This window comes from Pipra filicauda, unplaced genomic scaffold, assembly GCF_003945595.2.
Source record: "Pipra filicauda isolate LSUMZ 115617 unplaced genomic scaffold, ASM394559v2 scaffold66_size7647185_pilon, whole genome shotgun sequence".
NCBI classification, from domain to species: domain Eukaryota; kingdom Metazoa; phylum Chordata; class Aves; order Passeriformes; family Pipridae; genus Pipra; species Pipra filicauda.
This window is the reverse complement of record NW_024104831.1, coordinates 1653479-1676619: the sequence shown is the minus strand read 5'-3', so window position 1 is coordinate 1676619 and position 23141 is coordinate 1653479. Positions and strand designations below refer to the sequence as shown.

The 23141-nt window shown below is 38.4% G+C and overlaps 1 protein-coding gene across 1 annotated transcript in view; it reads left to right on the top strand.

Annotated features, from left to right (window-relative positions):
- The window catches only part of BZW2 (basic leucine zipper and W2 domains 2), a 54510-nt gene extending 31737 nt beyond the window's left edge, over positions 1-22773 (top strand). The window contains exons 6-12 of the mRNA XM_027723194.2: positions 4335-4470; positions 7350-7459; positions 9050-9220; positions 9689-9835; positions 13924-14062; positions 20554-20676; positions 22316-22773. Coding sequence (XP_027578995.1) covers positions 4335-4470; positions 7350-7459; positions 9050-9220; positions 9689-9835; positions 13924-14062; positions 20554-20676; positions 22316-22344 — 855 coding nt within the window. The 3' untranslated portion in view covers positions 22345-22773. The remainder of the gene's footprint in view (positions 1-4334; positions 4471-7349; positions 7460-9049; positions 9221-9688; positions 9836-13923; positions 14063-20553; positions 20677-22315) is intronic.
- Positions 22774-23141: the final 368 nt, after the last annotated feature.

Sequence of the window (23141 nt, the reverse complement as noted above, 5' to 3'; positions counted from 1 at the left end):
TTATTTTCAAGCATCTTTCCCCTTTTTGTCTGCTTCTAGCTTTCAGATGTTTTATTTCTTAATTCCCAAAATTGCCAGTTATTCTTTTTTCTAATGCCATAAGCAAACCATATCTCTAAAGTCTTACATCTAAATTATTTTGTGCAAGTCATTTCAACAGAAGACAAATACATTTAAATGCATTGCTGTTTTTTGATGTAGGCAGCTTAAGTTCATATGAGCATTGCCCAGTGAACTGGCAGACCTATGACAACATTTTGCAATAATTTCAGTAAAATTCTCAGTTCCAAATTTGTGTTCATCTTTCTTTTCATATGCACTTCTGTTTAGGTCAGTGGTTGAAGAATGCAATATTAGCTGTATGTATAGTGTCTTTGCATGTTTAAGTATATAGGTTCTATATAGGTTTTTTTATTATCAAAATTGGGATAAAGTACAGGTAAGTTTATTTTTGATCTTAACAGTGGTAAATATTACTGAGTCATGTGAGGATGTTGGAAGTACTGAGAGATGTTGTGATGTCCTTTATTCGTGTTCCTATTTTCCTGATGAAAGAACCATAAATCAGGCTAAGAATTAGGAAATAGGAGGAGAATAACCTTCTGAGATAAATGGGGAGTAAACAGAGATGCTTTAAGTCAGCTAAATGAAAGGCAAGAATCAGTCTACAGAAATCTGTTGTTATGTTACCTGCTTTCTCTACTGCTGACAATTCAGTGCTGTCTACAGATGTGACCAACTGTCAGCAACAGACCAGTTCAGATAATGAAGATATAAAAAGACACCATGCTCCTTGTGTTGGTAGAGTTCCTTAATTTTCACTATTAAGATAGATCACGGGAGGAGAGCGGAAGTTTTTCCTGCGTGCTTTTTAATGTTGCATGTGTGTCTTAACTTGTACATATCTTTTATGCCCAAAATTTGAGCTTAAAAGACAAAAATAGCATGGAACAGCACATTAGGTCTGGCCTTGTACTTATTAGGTATTCTGAACTCCCACTTATGCAGGTAGGAGTTCTTATAGCTACAATAGAAATACAAAATTGTGAGCCAGAATTGCGCTTTTTATGCCTGCAATCAGTCTGTATCTCTAATGAAAGCAGTAATGTCCATGCTTGGCTAACAGCAGGGAAGGATCAGCTTGGGGAATGTTCTGTGGGTGGTTGGGTACTATTCTGGAGTGACTTGGACATTTTGTGACCTCCCTGCTGAGGTTGTAATCGTGATGGTAAAAGAAGAGCTCTTAAATAATCAGCAATAAAAATCTGAAATAACAACTTTGGACTGAGATTTTTGTTCCTTTTGATGTTTTTAAAATGGGTTTATGAAAGGTTTTGTTTCTTTCCGTTACCCAGTCTCCCCCTAAATTAGACTATGCTTCACAATTGCTTGAAAATATAGAATAATTGCCTTAAGTAGCAGAAAATTACAAGTCAAAGTTTGAGCCGCTTCTAAGAAACAGTAGTAAAACAAAAATTATGCTAGTAGCACTAACAATACTTTAGGTAGTGAGAGATGTGTAGAAGATGAGGGTGCTGCTTAAAACGTACTGCAGTGGGGTACACCAGAAACCACATTCATGCTAAGAGACTTGCAAGGAGCACATTTCAGAGGAAAGGGAAGAAGATAAGGCTGCAAACTGCATAGATATGTGATTTCAGACCTTCTAAAACATTTGAACAAATACAGATTTCTCAAAAATAGACTTGATAAATTTTTGGATGTCCTTCTCATAAACTCCATCTCCACCTTGGACTGTGTAACTCTGGTTTTGCAGATGGATTTCCTGACATCATTGCTTTCCTGACTCAAATCTGGCATGAATGGGTATAACTGTGCATGATCTACACATTACTGGCAAAACCTAATGAAGGTTACAGCTCAGAAGTATGTCAAAACCCACTCTGTCATGGTAAAGTAGTCAGTGTGGCCAGTTTCTAATCAAAATCCTTATCTATTTGCTTATATAGAAGCAAAAGAAAAAAGAGTTAAGTAGGCTACACAGAAATCTGCTGTTTGTTAACAATCTTGGTACTTACAGCAAAGAGCAAAAGGTCTAATTCTGATTTTTTTTCTTGTGGGGATCTCAGTTTAGTACAGTGTTGTTGACAAAGCTTGTATAAAGAAAGTTTTAAATCCCCAGGCTTCCATTTTACACTAGGTTTATATTGAAATTCTGTAAAAATATTTTCAATCTTCCCTTTAAATGTGGACCTGGAGTTCCTTTACCTGCACCATTTATATACATCAGTTAGTTACTGCATTTGGAAATACAGCGCACCACTTATTTCTCATTCATATATTTAGAAATAATAATTCCATTCTTCTGTATCCGAAATTTTTGTATATTTTTTGGGTTGAGTCACAGTTTGTTGAAATAAACTTAACACCTTGAGATTTTATAGTTTCATAATATTTCTTTTAAACTAAAAGTGCGTGTTGCAGTGAGTTGGCTGAAGCCCACTAAAATAAAATCCCAAATGATTTGTCTGTGGCTGAATCATTCAAGCCTGTGTAAGCTGTAATTTAAAGCTGATGTTATTACGTAAGTACTGCTGTATGAATGAGGTCTTTTTCAGTTCTGTTCTCTGATACAGAGCAGAACTATTCATAAAACACTGCATGAGTTTTAATAACTTCATTAGTTATCTGGATTTTTAAAACATCGCTGCATTCAGAAAGCTTATAGTTAATAAGCTGCTTAGATATCTTGGAGAAGATCTCTCCTGACTATGGTAACAAACAAGCACAAGTACATGTGTGGTATTCTGTCCTTTTGTATGGGTGGAATCTGGTAATTAAGAAATATGCGTAATGTGGAAACCTGGCGGGAATTTTCCATCAAAACAAGCTGTTTTGCTTTGATTGCATCTGTTGCTCATTTGGAAAAGGAAAAAGGGTGTCATGACAGCAGAAGGTCATGACAGCCTTTTGAAGGGGTATCATTTCTTCTTCCTCATGAAGAAGAAAATTAATTCCTTTTTAACTCGAGAAAATCATATCTGCAGTATTCTTTTTTCTCTTCTTTTTTTCCTTTCTTTTTCTGTGGTGGTGGTAAATTTGTAAGCCAGCATCTGATGGAGTCAGCAGCCTTTTGCATTGAATGAAGCTGTCCTTTGTTGTCTCATCTCCTTTTACCCATCCTCTGTATTGTGATTGCTTAACAATAATGCCATTGACAAAATCTCATTTTGCACGACTTTTTTTCTGATGTAAAGGAAAAGGTGTAATGTACTTCATCAGTATGCTCTCAAGTCATTCATCTTAACATATGAAATTAGGATTTTAAAAATAAGGGCTTAATTGCCATTTTTAGACTTTTAAGAGGTATATATGTAGTCTAGATCTTCTAGCACTTCAGACAATGAGATTTGCAATTTTTTTCCCAACCTGCTTGTTTCTCTTGTAATTAGTGGTGGGAATGGTAAGAAGGTCTTAAAGCAGCTTGTGTGCCTATCTGTCCTTTGTCAGCTTTATTGAGAATGTCTGAACTTGAAATATATTTCTTATTTTAGCCAGTAAAAAATCTGTTGTAATTGTGCTGTGTTCCCTTCCCCAAAAGAAAAACAGGAAACTTTCTCATCCTTTTATTCTTCCCATGAGCGATAGTTTTTGAAAGCTAGAAAATGAACTGCAACTCTGTGTGGCTTGGCTGGAACTCTGAGGATGTGAATAGGCAGGCTCCTGGCTGTGATTTCTGTGCATCTCAAGCCTGTAGCAAGCACTTTTATCTTTACACATATATACGTATATTTGGAGAAGACGGGTCTTTTCTACCTGACTAAGGCCATATTCCATGTAGAATCATAGAATGGTTTGGTTTGGAAGGGACCTTAAAGATCATGCAGTTCCAACCCCCCTGCCATAGGCAGGGACATCGTCCACTAGACCGGGTTGCTCAGAGCCGCATCCAACCTGGCCTTGAATACTTCCAGGGATGAGACATCTACAACTTCTCTGGGCAACTGTTCCGGTGTCTCACCACTCTCACAGTAAAGAATTTCTTCCTAATATCTAATCCAACTCCCATTCTCAGTTTGAAGCCATTCCCCCTTGTCCTGTCACTACATGCTCTTGTAAATAGTCAGTAATCTCTCTTCATCTTTCTTGTAGGCTCACTTCAGGTGTTGGTTTGTGTCCTTACAGAAAATAAAATTACAGGGGATCAGTGAAGTGGCACTGCCGTGCTTCAGGATAGATTTTGATGTGATTGCTATTATTTGTAGTGGGACTTTTGAGAAATAAAAAAATTAGATTGTTAATATTCATCTCTACCTGTTATCATTGCCTGTGCCTCAAATATATATTTTTTTTTTTCCTTCTCTGACCCACAGCTCCTGCTATTTCTTAAAGCCTTTACTGAGACAGAGCAGACAAAACTGGCAATGCTTTCTGGCATCCTGTTAGCCAATGGGACTCTTCCTGCTACAATTTTAACAAGCCTCTTCACTGACAATATAGTCAAAGAAGGTAATTTTCTGTACATTTTTTATTACTTAGCTTTTTTATAAATGTATTTTGTTGCAACATAATATATATGTTGCAATAAAATGGAAGTTAGAAACTTGTGACTACAACAGAAATCAGTATTTCAAAGCAGAAGCATATACAGACAGCAACGGCCAACTTACTTTGTGGAATCTAGTAAGAGGACAGTCAAACATAGAAAAAAGCAACAAATAGCAAAAACAAACCCCGAAGGATTTATGTTTTTATGGAAGTCATAGTTGTGCATGCCAAATTATAGAATGTATGTGTTATTGTGATACTATAAAGGCGTGAAGTATAACATCTATCCCAGAGATATGTCTGCTAGCATTTTTTCAAGCGTTGCCAGTGTCTTCTGCATGTGAGTGGGAAGTGGGAGAGGGAGCATGTGCAGGCCAACCGGATATTGCAGAAGAAAAAAAATCAGTCCCTCGTTTTGCCTTCATACTAGTAGTGATCAGTGATTGATAAACTTTCCATGGACTTGTATTTACCATATGCTGAGTAAATGTTCTTCAGTCTTAGGGTATAATGCCTTTTCGAGATGACTTTTTTTAAGGATTTTCGTTATATATTTGTAGCCATCTACATTGGAATCCTGATTTTCCAACTGCTTGCTCAACAATTTCTTTCTCTGACAGTTACTGACTACTTTCAGTGTGGAACAGTTTTTGCGGCCCTTTTTTTGTTAAAGAGTTATGTATTATCTAGAATGTATTCTAACTTTCATTCAAAAATAAATTATTCTAACTTCATGTTCTCATTTGCAGCATGCTAACCATTATATTTGTTTTCTAAATGCTGCAGAAAGAGAAACCACAGCTGCAGCTTTGCTCTGTCATCATTCACAGCTTTTGGAATCAGAATTAAACCAGGAAAAAATCAAACAAAAGCACTAATCTATGTTTTAGGGTGATTGTCTGCAATGTTTTTACAGTAAAGTCTTCCTAGTTATGGGAAGACAATAGCCATGTGAAAATTCAAATTTTTAAAAACCATGTAAATTTTTATGTTTTAAATTTAATATTTTAGGAATACAATTCTTATTTGCATTATGAACTTAAGTTTCTAGGAGCCCTCAGCTTTTATTAGGAGCTTACATACACTTTTAGTTCTTGGTTTATATGTACTAAAAATGTACCTATGACAGCATTTGAGAAAAGATTATTCAGTCAGTGCCCTGGAATAGATATTGTATGGAAGAATAATTAAAGATGCAAAGATAATTGAAAAATTAGAAGAAGAGCAAGGCAAAACACGTAGATCACGTATTAACAAACTTGAAGCTTTACAAAAAAACAATACTGCAGGCAATTAAGGTTAAAATACACAAGGAAACAATGAGGTGAGCTGAGAGAGTTGTTGATCAGCTTGATAATTGTAACACTGGCAAAGAATTGGCTGGAAGTGAGACAAGGGTAGACTGTTCAGACAGGAGAGCTAACAAGTTGGAGCGCAAATACCTAATTTATTTTCAGATTACCCATTTCAGTGTTGTCGTTACTTTTACTGTCATATATAGATGGAGAACAAGGATGTCCTTTGTGGGTTGCTGACATATTTGTAGCAGAGACAGAGAAAGGTCTAGGCCATGGTGGAACCTCATCAGGGTTAAGTGTACCCTTCTTGTCACCCATACTGGAAAAACAATGCAAATGCAAGGAGCAGCTAATGGCGTTAATCAATAAAATAAATGGCTGAAGTTACTTTCTGCAAATAGGGAAAAAAAATTAAAAAGTGAAGAGCTGTTTAAAAGCAAAGACAGTTGGCAATACATTCATAGAGTATAGGAACTGGCCAGTGATAAATTTGGGCAGTAAATTAGAAGCAAGTTTGAACATATGTGGGTAGTGAAGCCCTAGAACAACCTCAGATACTGATACTGGCATAAAACTTACTTTGTTTTAAGCTGAAACTTGAAAAAGTGTTTAGGACACGTATTAGGACAGTGCTTCGTGACGGAGACCATTCCATTCAATTTTGATATTGGGCACATAAGCACATATTGGATATTCTGAAGTGTGTTTGCAGGTGGAAGCTATTCCTAAGTCACCTATTGGTTGACCAGGTTTGTGAGTCTTGGCTGGTATGAGTGTAGTACAGAGGAGCATAACTGACCTGCAGGAGACCTTCCTCAAGGATGAACTGGGCCTCCATCTCTGAGACCTTTCAGCTTCTTTCAGCTCCCTGCACTTGCTGCTGGCAGACAAGAAGCTGGAGCAGAGCTGTGGTGGTGCAGCTCTATGAAATAGGAGATATGGGCATGATGGCGTATTAGCTCCCCTGCTGGTGGAGGTGTGATGTAATGCACAAAATACTAACTTGTGCCCCGAGGAAGGAATTTTTCCACTTAAAATAGTATTTGTGGCTGGTCCTACCAGCTACTAAATGCCTCCTAGGAGGACATAGTACAATCAGTCACCTTGAAGTTCCAAAATTTTTTAACCCTATTCCAGGGCTTGCTAAAAAACCGTTTGAAAATCTGTTCTTTCAGTTCTTATTTCTGACTGTCCTTTATTGTTTTGTACCATCATTTCCTAACTGATTTAATGCCTAATTTTCCTTTTGCATTCGACTCAGTCTGTGAATTGAGAATGTAGGAAAAATAATTGCAAAGAAAATCTTTGAACAATTGAATGGAGATGGGTGATACAGAATGAAAAGATTTTCAATCTCGCATACTTCAGAAAATTAGTATTGCATTAAAGAAAAAAACCAAGCATTTCAGCTCTATGTGTTTGGTCCTGTAGTCATAAATGCATTTTCGTTCCATAGTCTTGTAACTTTTTTGTAACCTTATAATTCTTATAGTCAACTCTAATTCATGTTGAAAATCGCTGAAACATGCTTTTCTCAAACAGGGATTGCAGCCTCTTTTGCTGTAAAGCTTTTTAAAGCATGGATGGCAGAGAAAGATGCCAATTCTGTTACCTCTGCTTTAAGAAAAGCCAACCTTGATAAGAGATTGCTAGTAAGTACAATATATTTTCAATAAGCTTTATCTCTCCCAGGGAAAAAGAAGGAAATAAAATGCAGATGGTAGTTTGCTCTAAGCATGTTAACTCCCCCTCAGACTCTGTTAGAGTTTTTAAAATATTTTGAATCACAGCAATATTGTTATGGCTGTAGCACTGATACAGGTTCAGGAATATTAAATATCACATGTTTTTACATTCTGTCTATTTTTCCTGTAGTCAAGTGCCTTCTGAGAGACTGTATATATGGGGCTTGGGGATTAAATGGGTTTTTTCCTAACTACTGCTAAGAAAACACACATCACCAGCAACCACACATCTCAACCATCAGGGCATGAGAAGTTGGGGTTTTTTAATATGTTTTCCTTTTGTAAGTTATAAATAAAGTATAAAGGATTACTAGCCATCTGGGTAGCATAAATGGTCCTACAGTGTTTGCAGCAGACCTAGTAGGTGCAGTGCAGGAAGGCTTTCAGCCTTTGAACTCAAAACCCGCTTTCTGGGTTTGCAGCAAGGTATTGATAGAATATATGAATATGTAGCAATGTCATGTGCCTTTCTCTCACAGTGTCTTTCTGAAGATCAGTAGGGTTTCTTTAAACCTCTAAAAGATTGCTGCTGCGATAATCCAATCAAATACACATCCTGTGTAGCACTGCCTGGAGACTCAGCAGTATTTCCTGTTTCTGCTTCAATAATTTATAATTAAGCAAGTATCTTTCAAAAGTGAAGCAGCATTCCAGACCCCTTCATGTCTGATGTATTTGATTTTAAGAGTCCAAGTTATAAATAATTTGCCATTAAGCTGGGAACTGGGCTAATTACGCTGTTTATTAGAGAGCGATGAAAAGCAAACTGCATCTTATTTGTATTTCAGACTTGACTGACTAAAACTTTCAGCTGTTGACTCTTATTATGCTGCTATATTAAACAACTATAAAGTATCAGATGATGTTACCTAGCACAGATGCCTTCATAAAACTGTAGTCTTAATCTCATGAGTCAGTAAGTAAACAGATGGAGAGTCTCTAGCTTCTTTGTTAAAACAAATGTGCCATCCATCCCACAGATCATTGTTAAGACACCAAGAACTGGGTGGTAAATAAATGCTGTTGAATCCTTGCCAATATGGGGCATTTGCTATAGCAATTTTTAAGAATAATTTTAACTTTTCTAAGTAGTTGGACTTTCATAAATTGACAGTGTCTTTGAATGAGAAATACGTACAGGAGTTAATGTTAACAGTACATAGTGGATTTTGCGATTTTTGTTAAACGATGCATTAGTGGTAGGCCAGGGTACTTGGACCACTTATTGAACATTGCTGAGCATATTTTTCTTTTGAGATAAATGTGTGGACACACTGGGAGGGCATGGTAAACATGCTGTGCATTCCCTCCACTATAATGAAACATAGCAATATGAATGAAGTGTTGACTTTTCCGGTGTGGATACAAGCATTCACTTTTTTTTTTAAGTGCAGTACCAGGTTGTTCCCACTGCTCATTGTGAAAAAATGTTTCTTCCATTCTGTCGAGAGTCATAGTTGGTTATTTGTTTAACAGAGAGCATTCCTGTCTTTTTAGGAACTCTTTCCAGCCAACCGGCAGAATGTGGACCATTTTGCCAAGTATTTTACTGAAGCAGGTCTAAAAGAACTCTCAGATTTCCTTAGAGTTCAGCAGTCACTGGGGACTCGTAAAGAACTTCAAAAAGAACTACAAGAACGTCTCTCTCAGGAATGCCCAATTAAAGAGGTAAAAGTGTTTTTTTATAACTGCTGTTTATATAATCATAGCCAAAGACTTAAATCAACACTAGGTAGAGAGGAACACATTTCCTCTGTTTTCCTCATAGATTTCCTCTGTTTTTCTTTAAATTATTTTAATTTATTCATCTGTTCATTCTGTGCTTAAGGCTAAAGCAACAAAATATCCTCTGGATTTACAAGTGCAGCAGATTATGGAGTGGGTTGTTTTTTTTTTCCATTCCCTTATGCTTGAGAAAGTATTTCCTTTAGCTGCATTAACTGTTAGATTGGAGGGAGGGACAAAACTTTTAGTCATGTTACAGTAATGTCATGCTAAATTCTTCCTTTTTATTATTCTTGTTCTGATTTCTTTCTTATTACTTCTACACCATGGTGTCACTTGTAAATGACTGCAAGTATTTGGAAAGTCAGCAATTTCTAGTTCATTGGAAATGTCGCTTATTCCCTGCTCCAGGTAGTGCTTTATGTAAAAGAGGAAATGAAAAGAAATGAGCTGCCAGAGCCAGCAGTGATCGGTCTCCTCTGGACCTGTGTCATGAACGCTGTGGAATGGAACAAGAAAGAGGAGCTGGTTGCAGAGCAGGCCCTCAAACATCTGAAGGTGCGTGCATGGGAAGGAAGTTGTGAATTAACGATACATCCTATGGCTGTCAAGTTTTTACCTGTTTAAATCCAGGAGATGTAGAGTTTTGAAGTATGACGCTGAGCACACCAAGCATTGTGTGTAGTCTGACTTCAGTCAAATGAATGCAAACCTGAGGTGGTTCAGATCACTGAGTGCCCTTAGGCATTCAGTGCAGAGGGCCAGGGAACTGAGGTGATCACAGCCTGAGCACCTCTCTGTTGTGCACTGGGACAATGCTAAGCAAGTGCTGGGATTCAGCCTACTCAGATCTGACTATTAAGCCTGCAGGAGCTGCCTTTGGAATGTCTTTGCCAGAAGCAAAGACATTTTGAGAGCATGGTGAGGTGGCATCTGTGCTGGCTTTGCACAGAGCTGGTTAGATCCAGGCAGGAATGCTGAGGCCAGAATCTGTGCAATGGTTGTTGCCATTTGGATACTCAGCAACTTGTCAACTAATGAGCCAGAAGCTGGCTTGAGACTGTGTACGCTGTTTAGTGTTGTTACTCTCTGATCCAGGTACTGCCCTTGTGGATGAGGGAATCACCAACTACGTGTTGATACAAAAACTCTCAAGAACTTGAAGTAGAAAAAAAACCCCAAACCAAAAACCAATGCAGAGTCATTCCCATCATTGGTATTCCTCATCTAAGTCTGAAGGAATTGTGCAGTGCAAGACACTTAAGCTGAGAACAGAGGCAGAGAGGCTTTTCAGCAGAATTACTCCTTTTAAGATGGTAAACCATGACCAAGAGAATACTCTCTCATAGCCAGGGCTGTAAAGATTTGCCCTAGGACAAAAGCAATCTGGTCTTTATAGTTTATGGTAAAATAGATCTTTCTTTTTCATATTGGATGTCTCTCCATACTTGGGAGTTCCCACATTGGTTTAGCTCCTACTACTGCTGTCCTTTCATCTGAATTTGGTTTCCCAATCAGTTATCCTAGAAATGTAGTCACTTGGGATATTGTGTAGTCTTTGATGGTAAGATTGAAAGCCTTGAAGTTTTCTCAAGCGACCCAAATAGCAGTAGAGATGAGATAGTTTCCAGAAGGAGGAGACGTTGTTTTTCTTGTTCTTTTGATGTAAAAATTGATTATATCTCTTTGAGTTGTAACAAAGTATCCATTGAGATTTATTGTCTAGTGCTGCAGGGCAAATTAAGAAACACTTTCTGGAATATTTGAACATTGGGAAAAAAGAAACATAGCTGGCTTTGTGCAAATATTGTTGACTGGACGTTTAGTCCTGTGCATCTCACTGACCCAAGCCATCAGCTTTATATGTACTCTCACTGAATTAGGTAAGGCATCTTGCCTAAGATAGGCAACTTTCTAGCTACATCCACTTTCTAAAAACAGAGGATGAATTTGTATGGGGTATTTACTATTTGCACTTACAGGTAAGATTTTAATGGAAGCATTAGAAATAAAAATTTAAACTTTGATAGCTGCTTCTTTTGCAGTTCAGTGTTCAAAATTAAGAGCATTTGTTTCACATCCTTCCTCAGGATAGGTGGAGGCAGATCTTGGATTCTTCTCTTTGGGCTCTCAGCTGACCCAGTGTGTGAGCCAACTCCAGAAATTGGATTAACAGTGTTAGTATGATACAGGCGTTAGTTCTGGGCCCTCCTGTGCATCGACATGGTAGAAAACAATCAGGGGGTTGCTTTGATCTGGTGGCATGAGTCAGGATGTGTATAAATACATACTTGATGTACGACACGTCAGATGGTGGAATTTATTCTTGTATGGCTCTAACTGACAGATAACTTCACAAAGCACATTCCAAAAGCTTTGACATCTGGATACCAGTCTCTTTAATTTATTAGATTTCTTTTGGTAAGCTGTATATGAGGCGCCCCTGAAAAGATGTGTCAAGGAACAGAATGTTGACCTATCTTAAAAAGCCTTGCTGGATTGGCAGCTACTTAATGGAGGAGGTGGACGGCCATGAACCAGCACACTCAGGCAGTGCAGTAAAAGTCATGTGTCCCATCCACATGGCAGGACTGGCAGGAGATGAACTCAGGAGGAGACAGGGCAAGCTGTTGAACCCTGAATCTTATCAAATAAGCTCCTCATTGTCCCAGTAACCTCACTATGACACTGGGGCATAGCGCCTAGGCCACCTCCAATGCAGAGAAGAGATGTTCTCTATGGATGGGGAGAATCCTCCAGACAATTCTCACTGGAGGCAAGGCTGTGATGAGCTTCATGACACTGCAGGTGCTGACCCGATGCTCCCTAACCTAGCACAAATGGAAAATAATGCCACTCAGCTCAGCCAGCAATGAGAGGAAGCTACTTTTATGGATTCTTAATCATTTAGACATTCTGAAACTTGTAACTGTAAGTCTGTACTGGTTGAGAGGTGAGAGAGGAATGCAAAGGGAGTCAAGCCAGATGTGACAAAATGGAGATATTTTACTTCTAAACTGACAGCATAAGATTTTTATTAGAAATTACTTAATGTTTATAGACAGCAGCTCTTCACGAATGTATGGATGGGGGTGAGTTCTGCTGAGGCTATTAAATAAACCAACTGCAATGTATATTGCCCTGCCTCCCTGCAACAGCTGGATGCTGCAAGGGCTAAAATGGGAAAAAAAGCTATCCAAAACCTGCGCAAGTTTTTCAGTGCTTTTACCAAAGCAGTGACATTGTTTATTAAGATGTGGCTATACCTGCCAGAAGTGGAAAAACTGTGGTGTTAGCTAGATCTCACCATTTCTCATAGGTAAGGGAGTTTCTTCCGTAAGTACTAATACTGTCTGCCTGCTGAGCTGCTCGTTACTGTTGCTGTGTAATTTCTTGCTCTCTCTCTGTCTTTAAATTAATAGCGGATAATTATTAAAAAATACTTTTTTGACCAACTGTTAAAATTTCAGTGATTCTCATGCATTTTAATAGTTATTTCCGTGGATTCTGTTGGGTAAAACCCTCAGGATTTAGTCCCTTTCAGAGAAGTGCTGAAGTGTATGTACGTTTAAACATGCCCATCAGTGATGGGTGATTTGTTACCTGACCAAGACCATCAGCAGCCCTGGTCTCACAAACCAGAACTGTGTGATATCAGGCCATTGCAAATGCAGCTGAAAAATGTCAAACTGGGTGTTACTGAAAACAACTAAGAAAGGCTGAGCTGGTCAGTGCAAGAATAATTTAAACGGCGACATTAATGTATATTTGGCCTGGGGCTCTGAAGATCAAGGGTAATTTGTTTTCCCTTCATCTCTGAAACATGCTCTTAATATTACCTGAAGATTGCAGTCTTAGCTGGACTCATCACAGGCTAAGATGACAGGAAATTAGAGAGATGTGGATATAAACACTAGCTTTTAAGGAAGAGTGAACACGATATGGTCCTTTATTGTAATTTTTAATTTTAACATCTGAAATAAGAGGGGGAAATTGCATAACAAGTAAGTTTTTGCTTTATGTTTTATTATATGAATAGGCTCCAGGAAAAGACAATGAAATGTACCATTACTGTCTTGTCAGAGTAACATTAGCAGTTAATACTGTACTTGGAAAATGTTGCTGTTTACCAAAGAAAAGGTTGTCATGATACTCTTGATTGTGTTAATGAGAAAAATTAATGCCACTTGATCACAGTTCACTTGGAATAATTTAATTTATTTCAGTTTCCTGAGACTTCTGAAACCCCTATGAAACTAGAGATTTTTATTTTCATGCATTTCATCTTGGGATGTCTTACATTATGAACCTCAGTAAAGCATCACTCCTGAGTCAGCAGCATGCCGTCTTTTGAAATGTGTGACAGTAGTACTCCCAGACTGTGGGCTTTATAAATTTATTTTATAAAATGCAGTATCTAAGTGGTACTGAATTTTAGCTTACAGCATGCAGCACATGCTAGAAAAACCCATGGATATTTATGTATATGCATTGTGTGTGTTTAAGAAAATACGGTGTGCAAGTAAATCTAAGGTTTCAGTGAAACAGATTCTCGGGGATGAAATTCATAATGCATATTTTAAAAAATTCTATTTATTTTTATTTTTAGTATACTGACATTGTTTTTTACCTTCTCTGCCTTTCAGCAATATGCCCCCCTGCTTGCTGTGTTCAGCACTCAAGGCCAGTCAGAGTTGATCCTTCTCCAGAAGGTGCAGGAGTACTGTTATGACAACATCCACTTCATGAAAGCCTTTCAGAAGATAGTGGTACTCTTTTATAAAGGTAAAAGTCTATATCCACTGTTGTATTCTGTGCTTGGATTCTCTCTGCCAACCACTCTCCTATGATATATCACCCTGTATTGCATATGAGAAGACTGTGTTGGAGTTGAACTCTGAAATACATTATGCTGTAATAGTTCAAAGGAGTGTGTGGCAGCAGGAGAAGCCCTTCTCTCTCTCTGTTGCTCTTATCCCATAGTCAGGAAGCATGAGGAGGACCCAAGCACTGTCCAGACTATTCAAGTGCAGTTTAGTCTTTGTATAAAACCAGTTCTAGGAAGACATTTGTATAAACTTCTGGTAGATGTAAAAAGTAGATTAGAGCTTGGTTTTAAGAAACCTTGAAAGTGCAAACCTTCTTGTCAGGAAGATCCTTCACGGTTTTGGAGCTGGTTTTTTTCAACTCACTCCTTGCCAGAAGGAGCTTTCGTTTTTCTTCTTTCCCTGCCAATTTCTTACAGGTGCTATAGTTTGAAGGATTTAATTTTTATTGAGAAATTGACTTCTTCACAAGTTTATTCTGATCAGGTTGTCATAGAGACTAATGGTCTTGCACTGCATGTGATAGGTGGGCGCCAAACAGTTTGTTCTGACATTCTTGCTATAAATAGTTGAAGAAAAAATATCAAGAGTAGAAACCCAATGTTGATCTTTGTTCACCCTGTTGAGTCCAGGTACATGTTCAAGACAAACAAGTTCAGACTGTTAAAATAGTTTCATGGCTTCAGAAGGCAGAAGAGGAATCATGTGGATTTATTTCCATCCTTGTGACAATATAGTGTGGCCTCAACAATAAATGAAAAATCTGTACACCTTGTCCCTCTGCCCTGAAATTCTACAATTCCTAAATACTATTAATGAATGTAGAACAACTTGAAACTGCAATCTGCAGCAAGCACTTTATTCAGTTTTCTTTGGAAAAGAACATTCACTTCAGACGCGATGAATGAGAGGCGTAACTGCTGCGCACTTAGAGCATAAGCGATGGTTAAACCAGAAATAGTCTTGTGTAGGATTGCCTTCAGAATTTTTGTAGATTCATTACTGGGTTAGCCTGCAAGAGCAACCCTGACATTCCAAAGCATTTAAAAATTAAAAAGAGAATAAATCACTAAATTGTATATTAAACATCCCATCTGCTCACCCCACATGCTCTTGTTCTGACTCTGGAGATGTACTTGGGCAGGTTTGTTCAGAGGTGTGAGAAGACTGTAGCCTCAGCACTACAGGTGCCACAATATTGTTTAGGATTCACCTGATGTCTAGAAGAGTGTTTGGAGCTACTGTATGGCCTGTCACTGGAAGCCATGAGTTCAGCATGTCCAGAACGTGCAATGCGCACTGTGCCTGTATTTCTGCTTTGAATATCTGGGACAGGCATGCAGCAGCACCTGCCTCTCTGCCATCTGATGCAGTCATGTGGTGACACAGCTGCCAGCCCTTCCTGGCCCCGTTTAGGCTGAAGCTGGCTCTGTCCTGTTTGGCAAACAAAATTCTGCCTGCTGGAAACTGCTCACCCGACTTTACAGCTGCTTCCATAGGGCCCTTCTGAGCTCTGGACACAGTGAGGAAGTAGTCAGCTCCATCTGTTTATGGCAGCTTTGGAGTTAAACAGTGTCCACTGGGTGAGGATATGCTCCTGCGTTAACCAGGGAAGATTCTGGGAGCACTTGTCCTTCAATTCCTGTTTCTCCCACAAGATGCTATTGAGCTTTGATGGATCATGGTTTGGATTGTCCAGAGCCATGCTGCCTGTCTCTTCATTGTTTCAATGCTGGTAGATCTCACCCTCTCTTTCTCCCCATTCATACCTATCCACGAGAAACAAGCCACCAAGTCTTTTTAGAGACATACACTTTATTGTAGATCATTTGCTGATGACAGTATATCTTTTATTTCCTAATAGTCAAGGAAAACAGTCCCCTAAAGCTGCTTACTGGCCATGGTGGTGGTGAGGGAACAGCAAACATCCATCCATATTCCCCTTTCTGTTTTAATGAAGTGTAACCTGCATAGGATCTGGAGAGGTTTCAAGGTACCTAAGGAACTTTATCTAGTGACAAATAAAGGTATCTGAAGTATCTGTGAATTGGCTTTCTACCAGTATGAATGTGGACAGTTTGCTGCTTGTTACTCATTGTGAGGGAGTGCTTCCTGGGCATGAAAACAGTCATCCCTGGTGATAAGCACCAGATGCCAGTCAAGTTTTGACACATTTAGTTCTATGACTACTCTCATCAGCATGTCCAACATCTTGCTTTCCATATTTCTATCATAAAATAGCCCTTGGATTACTTTCTTGTGAATTACCTGGAAATACCTAAACATATTGACAGCTGGGGCTCATTAGCACCTAAAAGGTCTTGGAAGCCTCTGGTGTTGATTTTTGTGTTTATTATTCTGTCTCTACAACAAGAAGGAACTTTTTCCCTAATGGAAACCCAAGCCCTATTTTCCCTTAAGTAGTAGCAGCTTCTTACCAGCTTGTAGGTATAATCTGCAAAAGCAGTTATGTAGTCAGTTAAAGCTTGTTGACATCATTATTATTACTATTATTAGTCTACCTTTGTGTTCCTGATACAGTATAGAGAAAAATAAACTGCTGTTGTGACTGTAAGCCCAGATGGACTGGATCTATGCTACCCTAAGTCTGTCCTAGCTGAAACCAGGACAGCTATGCCATTCTGTACTGATCCCTGCCTATGATGTTGCTTCTCTGGTTTTCACTTAAAGCCAGTACAATTGTTAATCTGCCATCTGCATTTTGACCAATAATCTAAAAGCCAGTTGCAGAATAAGAATTTCTGAATTCTTTTGAGTGACACCCAAGAAGTTTGCCCATCTCCTCCTATATGTTGTTTGTTAGTTTATTCTGTGTTGTGGTGTGTTTCATAACTGTGGGTAAAACAAGCACAGTTGTTATTGGGTTACATGCTATATATCATATTCATCTGCTGAAACTCCTTTCTTTTAGTTTGTTTCCATCCTTAAAATTACAAATGTGAAATCGGTGCTGTTGAAATTAATACCCATTCCTTTCATGAGAATCAGAATTTCACCCTTTGAACAGAAAACACAAAACCTCTGTGTACTTTTTCTTTAGAATTCAAGACAACATTTACAAAATACAAAAAAAATAATTGATCGCAAGTACACGTAAAGTAAGACTCTGTTTTGCGGCATAATTAGGTCTCAGATACACTCTTTTGCAGTATGGAGATACAGTAACCAAGTGATGCAGACTGTCAAGAGATTCTCAAACTGCAGGAACTCTGCACTTACATGAATGGAATCTTCAAGTTCCACTTCATAGACAAGTTTTGTTTTTTGATGGATCACAATTATCTTTAAATATCTTCATAATTAAAGTACTTTCTTGTGGTACTGGATGCAAAATTTTCCTGGGAAAACCCCAAAACAAACCATAAAGGCCTTAACTATACTGTGGGTAACATTCCTTGCATTGAAAGAACCCTTGCCCTAAGGCTCTGTTCTCCCAGCTGAGTTAGCTGCAATAGAGTTGAATTTTACAGATTGATTGACTGTGTTGGCAGCTGCCAGGGTGTGCTTTTCCCTTTACTGCCTGTGGCTATGTGGTTTGAGTTGAAAGCAGAAATTCATTTGAACTGGGTGATTGAGTACAAAGCTGAGACTTGAACTTCAAGTAACTATCCAGTTAACCCTGAAGTAAAGACACTGGGCTGTTCAGTCTTTTTGCTGTGCAGCTTCTCTCTTTTATGAGGGACATCCCTGGAGGCTCTGGCCGTGGGTGGTTTGAGTGGCACTTGGCTGCACCTGCAGGAAAACCAGCTCTCTCAGGCTGACATCACCTGGGACTGCAGTGAAAATGATGTGCACACGCCCACAAGCCACAGTGTTCAGCTTCAGCCATTATAATATATCTATAATCAACTTTAATGAGGAATAACTATATATATACAAAATGAATCATTCCCTTCATCCTCCTTCCATTTTTCTCCAGTGTTCCCACTGCTTCAAAGCAACCTAGAGGTACAATTAACTACACCCTGTCCTGCATGATTGTTGGATTGAGCATCTCTGTGCTGACAGGAGAATGTCATCCCTTATGACCACTGGAGGCATGAATGTATTACACATAATGTTTCTCAGAAATGAAAGGAGAGTTGCAGTTGTCACTTTTGTAGTTCAGTGCATTTTGGTCTTCCCTGTTAGGGTCGGAGGTTTATTGCTTTGGAGTTATATACAGGCAAATTTTTCATCCTCCGGACTTGAAATGTTTTAATCTTCAAGGTACACCTGAGATTGCATGCTGCTATTATCAGGTTGGGCTTTTGGAGAGAGAGGGAGAAGTTCCCCTTTCCTCTTTGGCAACAAAACCATTGAGCTTACAGACTGCAAATCAAAAAGCCAGACTTAAATTCTATTACTCTTGAACTGAGCTATGTGCCCACCAGCTTCCTTGTACAGTATCATAATGTGAACTGTCATGCAGCAACAGCTTCAGCAGTTTGTTCTATACAGCAACTTCATGCTTGTAAATGTCCACAGTACCCCAGAGCTTGAGCTGGGGAGGGGGTTGCTCTGCTAATTTTTTTATTGTTGTTGTTGGTTTGGGGGGTTTTTGTTGTTTGGTTGTTTTGCTTTTTTTTTTTCTGAAGTCTCCCATGATTTTCTTTACCAGTCCTTAAGATTCATAATATGTGTCATACCCTGTGTAATTTTGCAGGTGTAGTTGTTGGAACTTCAGGACTGTGTGGTAAATATTAGCTTTTCACATGCATTTTTACATTAAACTGCAGATTCACGAGCCCATGTTAAATATTTTCAGGTTTGCTAAATTAAAATCTAGATTTGTTAAATACTGTAATGCCTTTGAGCTGTTGCTAAGGACTGTTGACAAGTATTTAATGCAACGTGTTAGAAACCTCTTTCTTAGCTCCAGCATTTTAGTAGCATTGGCGAAAAAGTTCGTTGTGGCAGGTTGTGATTTCAGAAAGGTAGTGGCTTTGTGTGCCACTTGTAGAGTTCACTAAGCACAATTTATATGTATGGAAAAAAGCCTAGAGCCAGTGTAGTCCTGTTTTCCCTGCATTTTCTCTGCATTAGTATCAGTTGCAGCAAACTGCAGAAGAGGTTTTATTTTGGAAAAGAGTCTGAGAGACAAGGAAATTTCCAGTCACATGCACTTACTAAATTCCTGATTTTCAGGGAGACTTCAGTTACTGTTGGATGTCTTGGGATAGTTTTAATTAAGTTCAAACGTATCCCTGTTGCTTCCATCTGTTTATTATTCAACAGCATATGTGAAATGTGTCTCCTCTGTCTCATTTGATCAGATGCTTTGGAGTTCTGCTGTCATGTATTTCAGTTGGTCGTCTTCCCTTCCCTGCCACATCTGCTGTAACTTCAGGCTGAAGCAGAAAGTGGTGATCAGGGTCGGTGCTTTGGCAAGCAAATACCCAGTGGGTGGGATGGCACTGAGGAGCTCAAGGAAGCAGTGAAGTACATAAATGCCTTGATTTTGCAGAGCAAGGGAGAGCAGTTTGTTCAAAGACAAAAAGAATGGAAATTTTAATGAGGTGTAGAAAGCTGTCTTTAGTCTTTTTATAGAACACATTTTGATTTTTTTTTTGTTGATTTGTTTTTTTTGTTTGTTGATTTTGTTGATTTTGTTTGTTCTTGCCTCTTGCATTATATAACTGCCAAAATACCATTGTCGATCCCAGATTTTGCCTCCACAGCTGTCAATTACTGAGATACTTGGCTTGGCTGGATCACAGGAGTTTTGTCCTGGGGCTAGAGGTCTGTTGCTAGACCTAAATTTGCATCTGTTGGAAACAATAAGTGTCCTTGCTGTTTATTAGTATTTCTTTATTCTGAATTGTACTCAGCCTCACATTTCCTCACTGAGAGCAATTTTGTTCCTGATGCTTGTCATAAGAATGTCAGCTGTGCTGTCCATCCAAGCCAGTCCCTTAAAATGGGTGGTCTGAATAGTGATCTTAAAACTTAGTAGCTAAAAACAATATAAAGCCTTTAGGGACTGCAGAAATCCCTACTGGTTGTCTTTTAAGTGTTCAGTCAGGAGGTGTCTGTTCACTTCAGGTTTCTAGAACCATGCACAGTTCTGTGATACAACAGCAAGAAAGAGCATGGTAATTCTTATTGTGGTAACTTCCAAGATGTGCAGGCTGATTATTTTATTTGTTTTATCTAACTGTCTAATGTGGTGTATTTAAAACAGATGAGTAGAGAACTCTTCTTTACAGAGGCACAATATTTAATACTTTATTTTAAGCCTAATACATTACACATTTTATTGCATCTGGAACCCATAATATGCATCAAATATTCTGTATTTGTAGCCTAATATAGATCATGCAAAGCTTGTTCCACTGCGATCATATTAACTTATTTTATGCTGCCTTTAAAAAATTTCCTCTTATGTTTGAAATCTGCTAATCTCTAAAAAATACATTGATTTTTTACAAACACTGATCTGTATTTCAGCTGATGTTCTGAGCGAAGAAGCTATCCTCAAATGGTATAAAGAAGCACATGTTGCTAAAGGCAAAAGTGTTTTTCTTGACCAGATGAAGAAATTTGTGGAGTGGCTGCAAAACGCTGAAGAAGGTACGTGTTCATTTGAAGAACTATGGTAGTCTCTTTATAAAACAATCTTATTTTTTCAGATTTCAGTTGTACCAGGCATATATAGGATTTAGAATAGAAAACAGCAGGCATCACTGTCCAAATTGTTTCTGGACAAGCTTAACAACATTTGCTGCTTTTTACTGATTGTGGTATCCCTATGAAGTCCTTTAATCATCAGGTACCACTTGTCTGTAGATAAGATCTTTTTAAGCTTCTGCAGGGAGGAACTCTGCACTGGTGACAGGATGAAGTACCTTGGTGTTAGCTCGCACTACCAAACAGTTTTCTGTCTTGGTGTTTTCTCTGCTATTATGTTTAATGGCAACATGAACATAGCATAAAGCCTGCCTGTGCCATGGTTCTTGAAACTGGATTTAGCTGAATGTTCAGACTAAGATTATGTGATCTGTATTTGCTGCTTTAAAATGGTTATTTGGGAGAGGAACTAGTTCCTTTAGTCCTTAACTTGTTTTTTCTCATGTTCCGCATAGGAAAATACTTTAGTTTGTACTGAATACGTAAATTACCTTTTTTTGCACAGAAAAAGAATTCTGCATCAGTTGGGAAGATAAATCCATGTGTAATAGATAGAGATAGAATTGTTAGTGTTCATTTGAATATATTTAATGTAATTAGTTTTATAAACTTGGAGGCAATATGTAGAAATGCCAAGGAAGAGAGAAAACTTTGCAGCAATTCACATGTTCAGATAGCAGTATAAAAATGGCAGCTCCTTTCACACTTGAGATTTTGGATGGGCAATCTTGGTCTGATTAAGCAGTATTTTCCCCTTTTAATTTTCTGATTGTATGCCTTTTGGCTGCTCTTTATTTTTATCCTTTCCTGCATGTCCCCTCTGCCAGATGTTTTCATTACAAAATCCAGTACAAACGGAGACTAAATGTTTCTGTAGGAACACACAGACCATGTTTGCTCTGAGAAATCTGATCTATGGTGTAGTATTTGTTGGCAGTGAGCCCTTTCCTGTCAGGTGAACACAGAAATACAATATGATGCAAAGTAGCTTTAGGTGACAAAATCACCATGTATATTCCTATTTCTAAGCTACTTCTGCTTCTACTTCTAAATGACTTTTATCTTAGGCTGTGCAAATCATAAAAAAAATTTGTTTTTACAGGCTTCATACCTGCTGTAGGGTAACACTACTTCTGCCTTTCTAGATAGTCTGGATGATGATGCTGAGTGACGTTTGCAGAGCAAATAGTTTTAAGGGTGCTTCCTGGATGATAACAGTACCGTCTACTCGTAGAGATTAGAAGAGTGAGCAAATAATGCTGATCCTTTATTAAACTCAGCTCAGATATGCATTGTGTGGCTCTGCAGATGAGGGCCAGAATCATTCATAGCAATGTGGTGAAAATTACAGTGATAGATCTGTAAATGAAGAGCTCCACTGTGGAGGGCAGCAGAGTAGGCCTTCCTCTTCTGAAGCTGCGTGATTGTTTCTGGCTCACTCTGATCTGCCAGCCTTTCCTAGGAAGTACTACATGCGATGAAAATTTTCAGTTTGGAAGGATATCTTGTTATTTTTATAGAATAACTCACATCACTGTCCTTGTGCAACCTACATGAAGTGTTTTACTTTATTCTCTTCCAGAGTCGGAGTCTGAAGGGGAGGAGAACTGAGACGGTTCCACAAAGCCCAGTCTCAATCTAGGTTAATGCCAAATGCGCTTCGGAATGCCGTACTGTTCAAGCAAAGAGGCTTTACTTCAGTGTCATACAGAAAACTATAGACTAGACTTTCCTTTTGTTTAGAAGAATAAAGGTTTTTAATGGAGCCCTGAGGCATTAGATGCTTTACTTGGGACTCTTACCTCTGGCTCATCGTACACTAACTTAGGCAAAGACATCCAGCAAGGAGCCATATAGAAAAAGTGAAATTAAATACTTATGGACTCCTTTTTATTAACGGTCTTTTTCAGGTACTATGGTATATGAACACTCCAATTTCTGTTTATAGAACTGTTTGGTCTGTGTTTGTAGCTCAATATTGGCTTGTGTATGTGATTTGACACCACCACATTTTTTTGAATAAATGGCTTTTATATCTTAGTTTTGTGGTGCTAAAGTGTATGCTTTCTCAATTTGGCTTGCCAAAGTTTTTATGATTCTTCAAGTGAAAATAACACAAGAATGTCAAGAGACAGTTTTCATACTTCTCACCCAAAAAAACAGCATCCACAGTTAACTGGGATCACTATCAAACCTTTATTCCTGTCCTTCCGTATAACTTTGGACAGATTAACCATATTCCATAGCAAGTGTTGATTCATTCCATTAATTAATTCAAAGAAAATGTACAGGAACAAATCTGTGGAGTTGCAGTTTTGCAGGTACAATTTATGTGAATGATAAGTAGAATAATGTGCTCTTCTCAGTTCAAACGACACTCGGTTTCTGGTGATTGCTGAGTTTTGCAA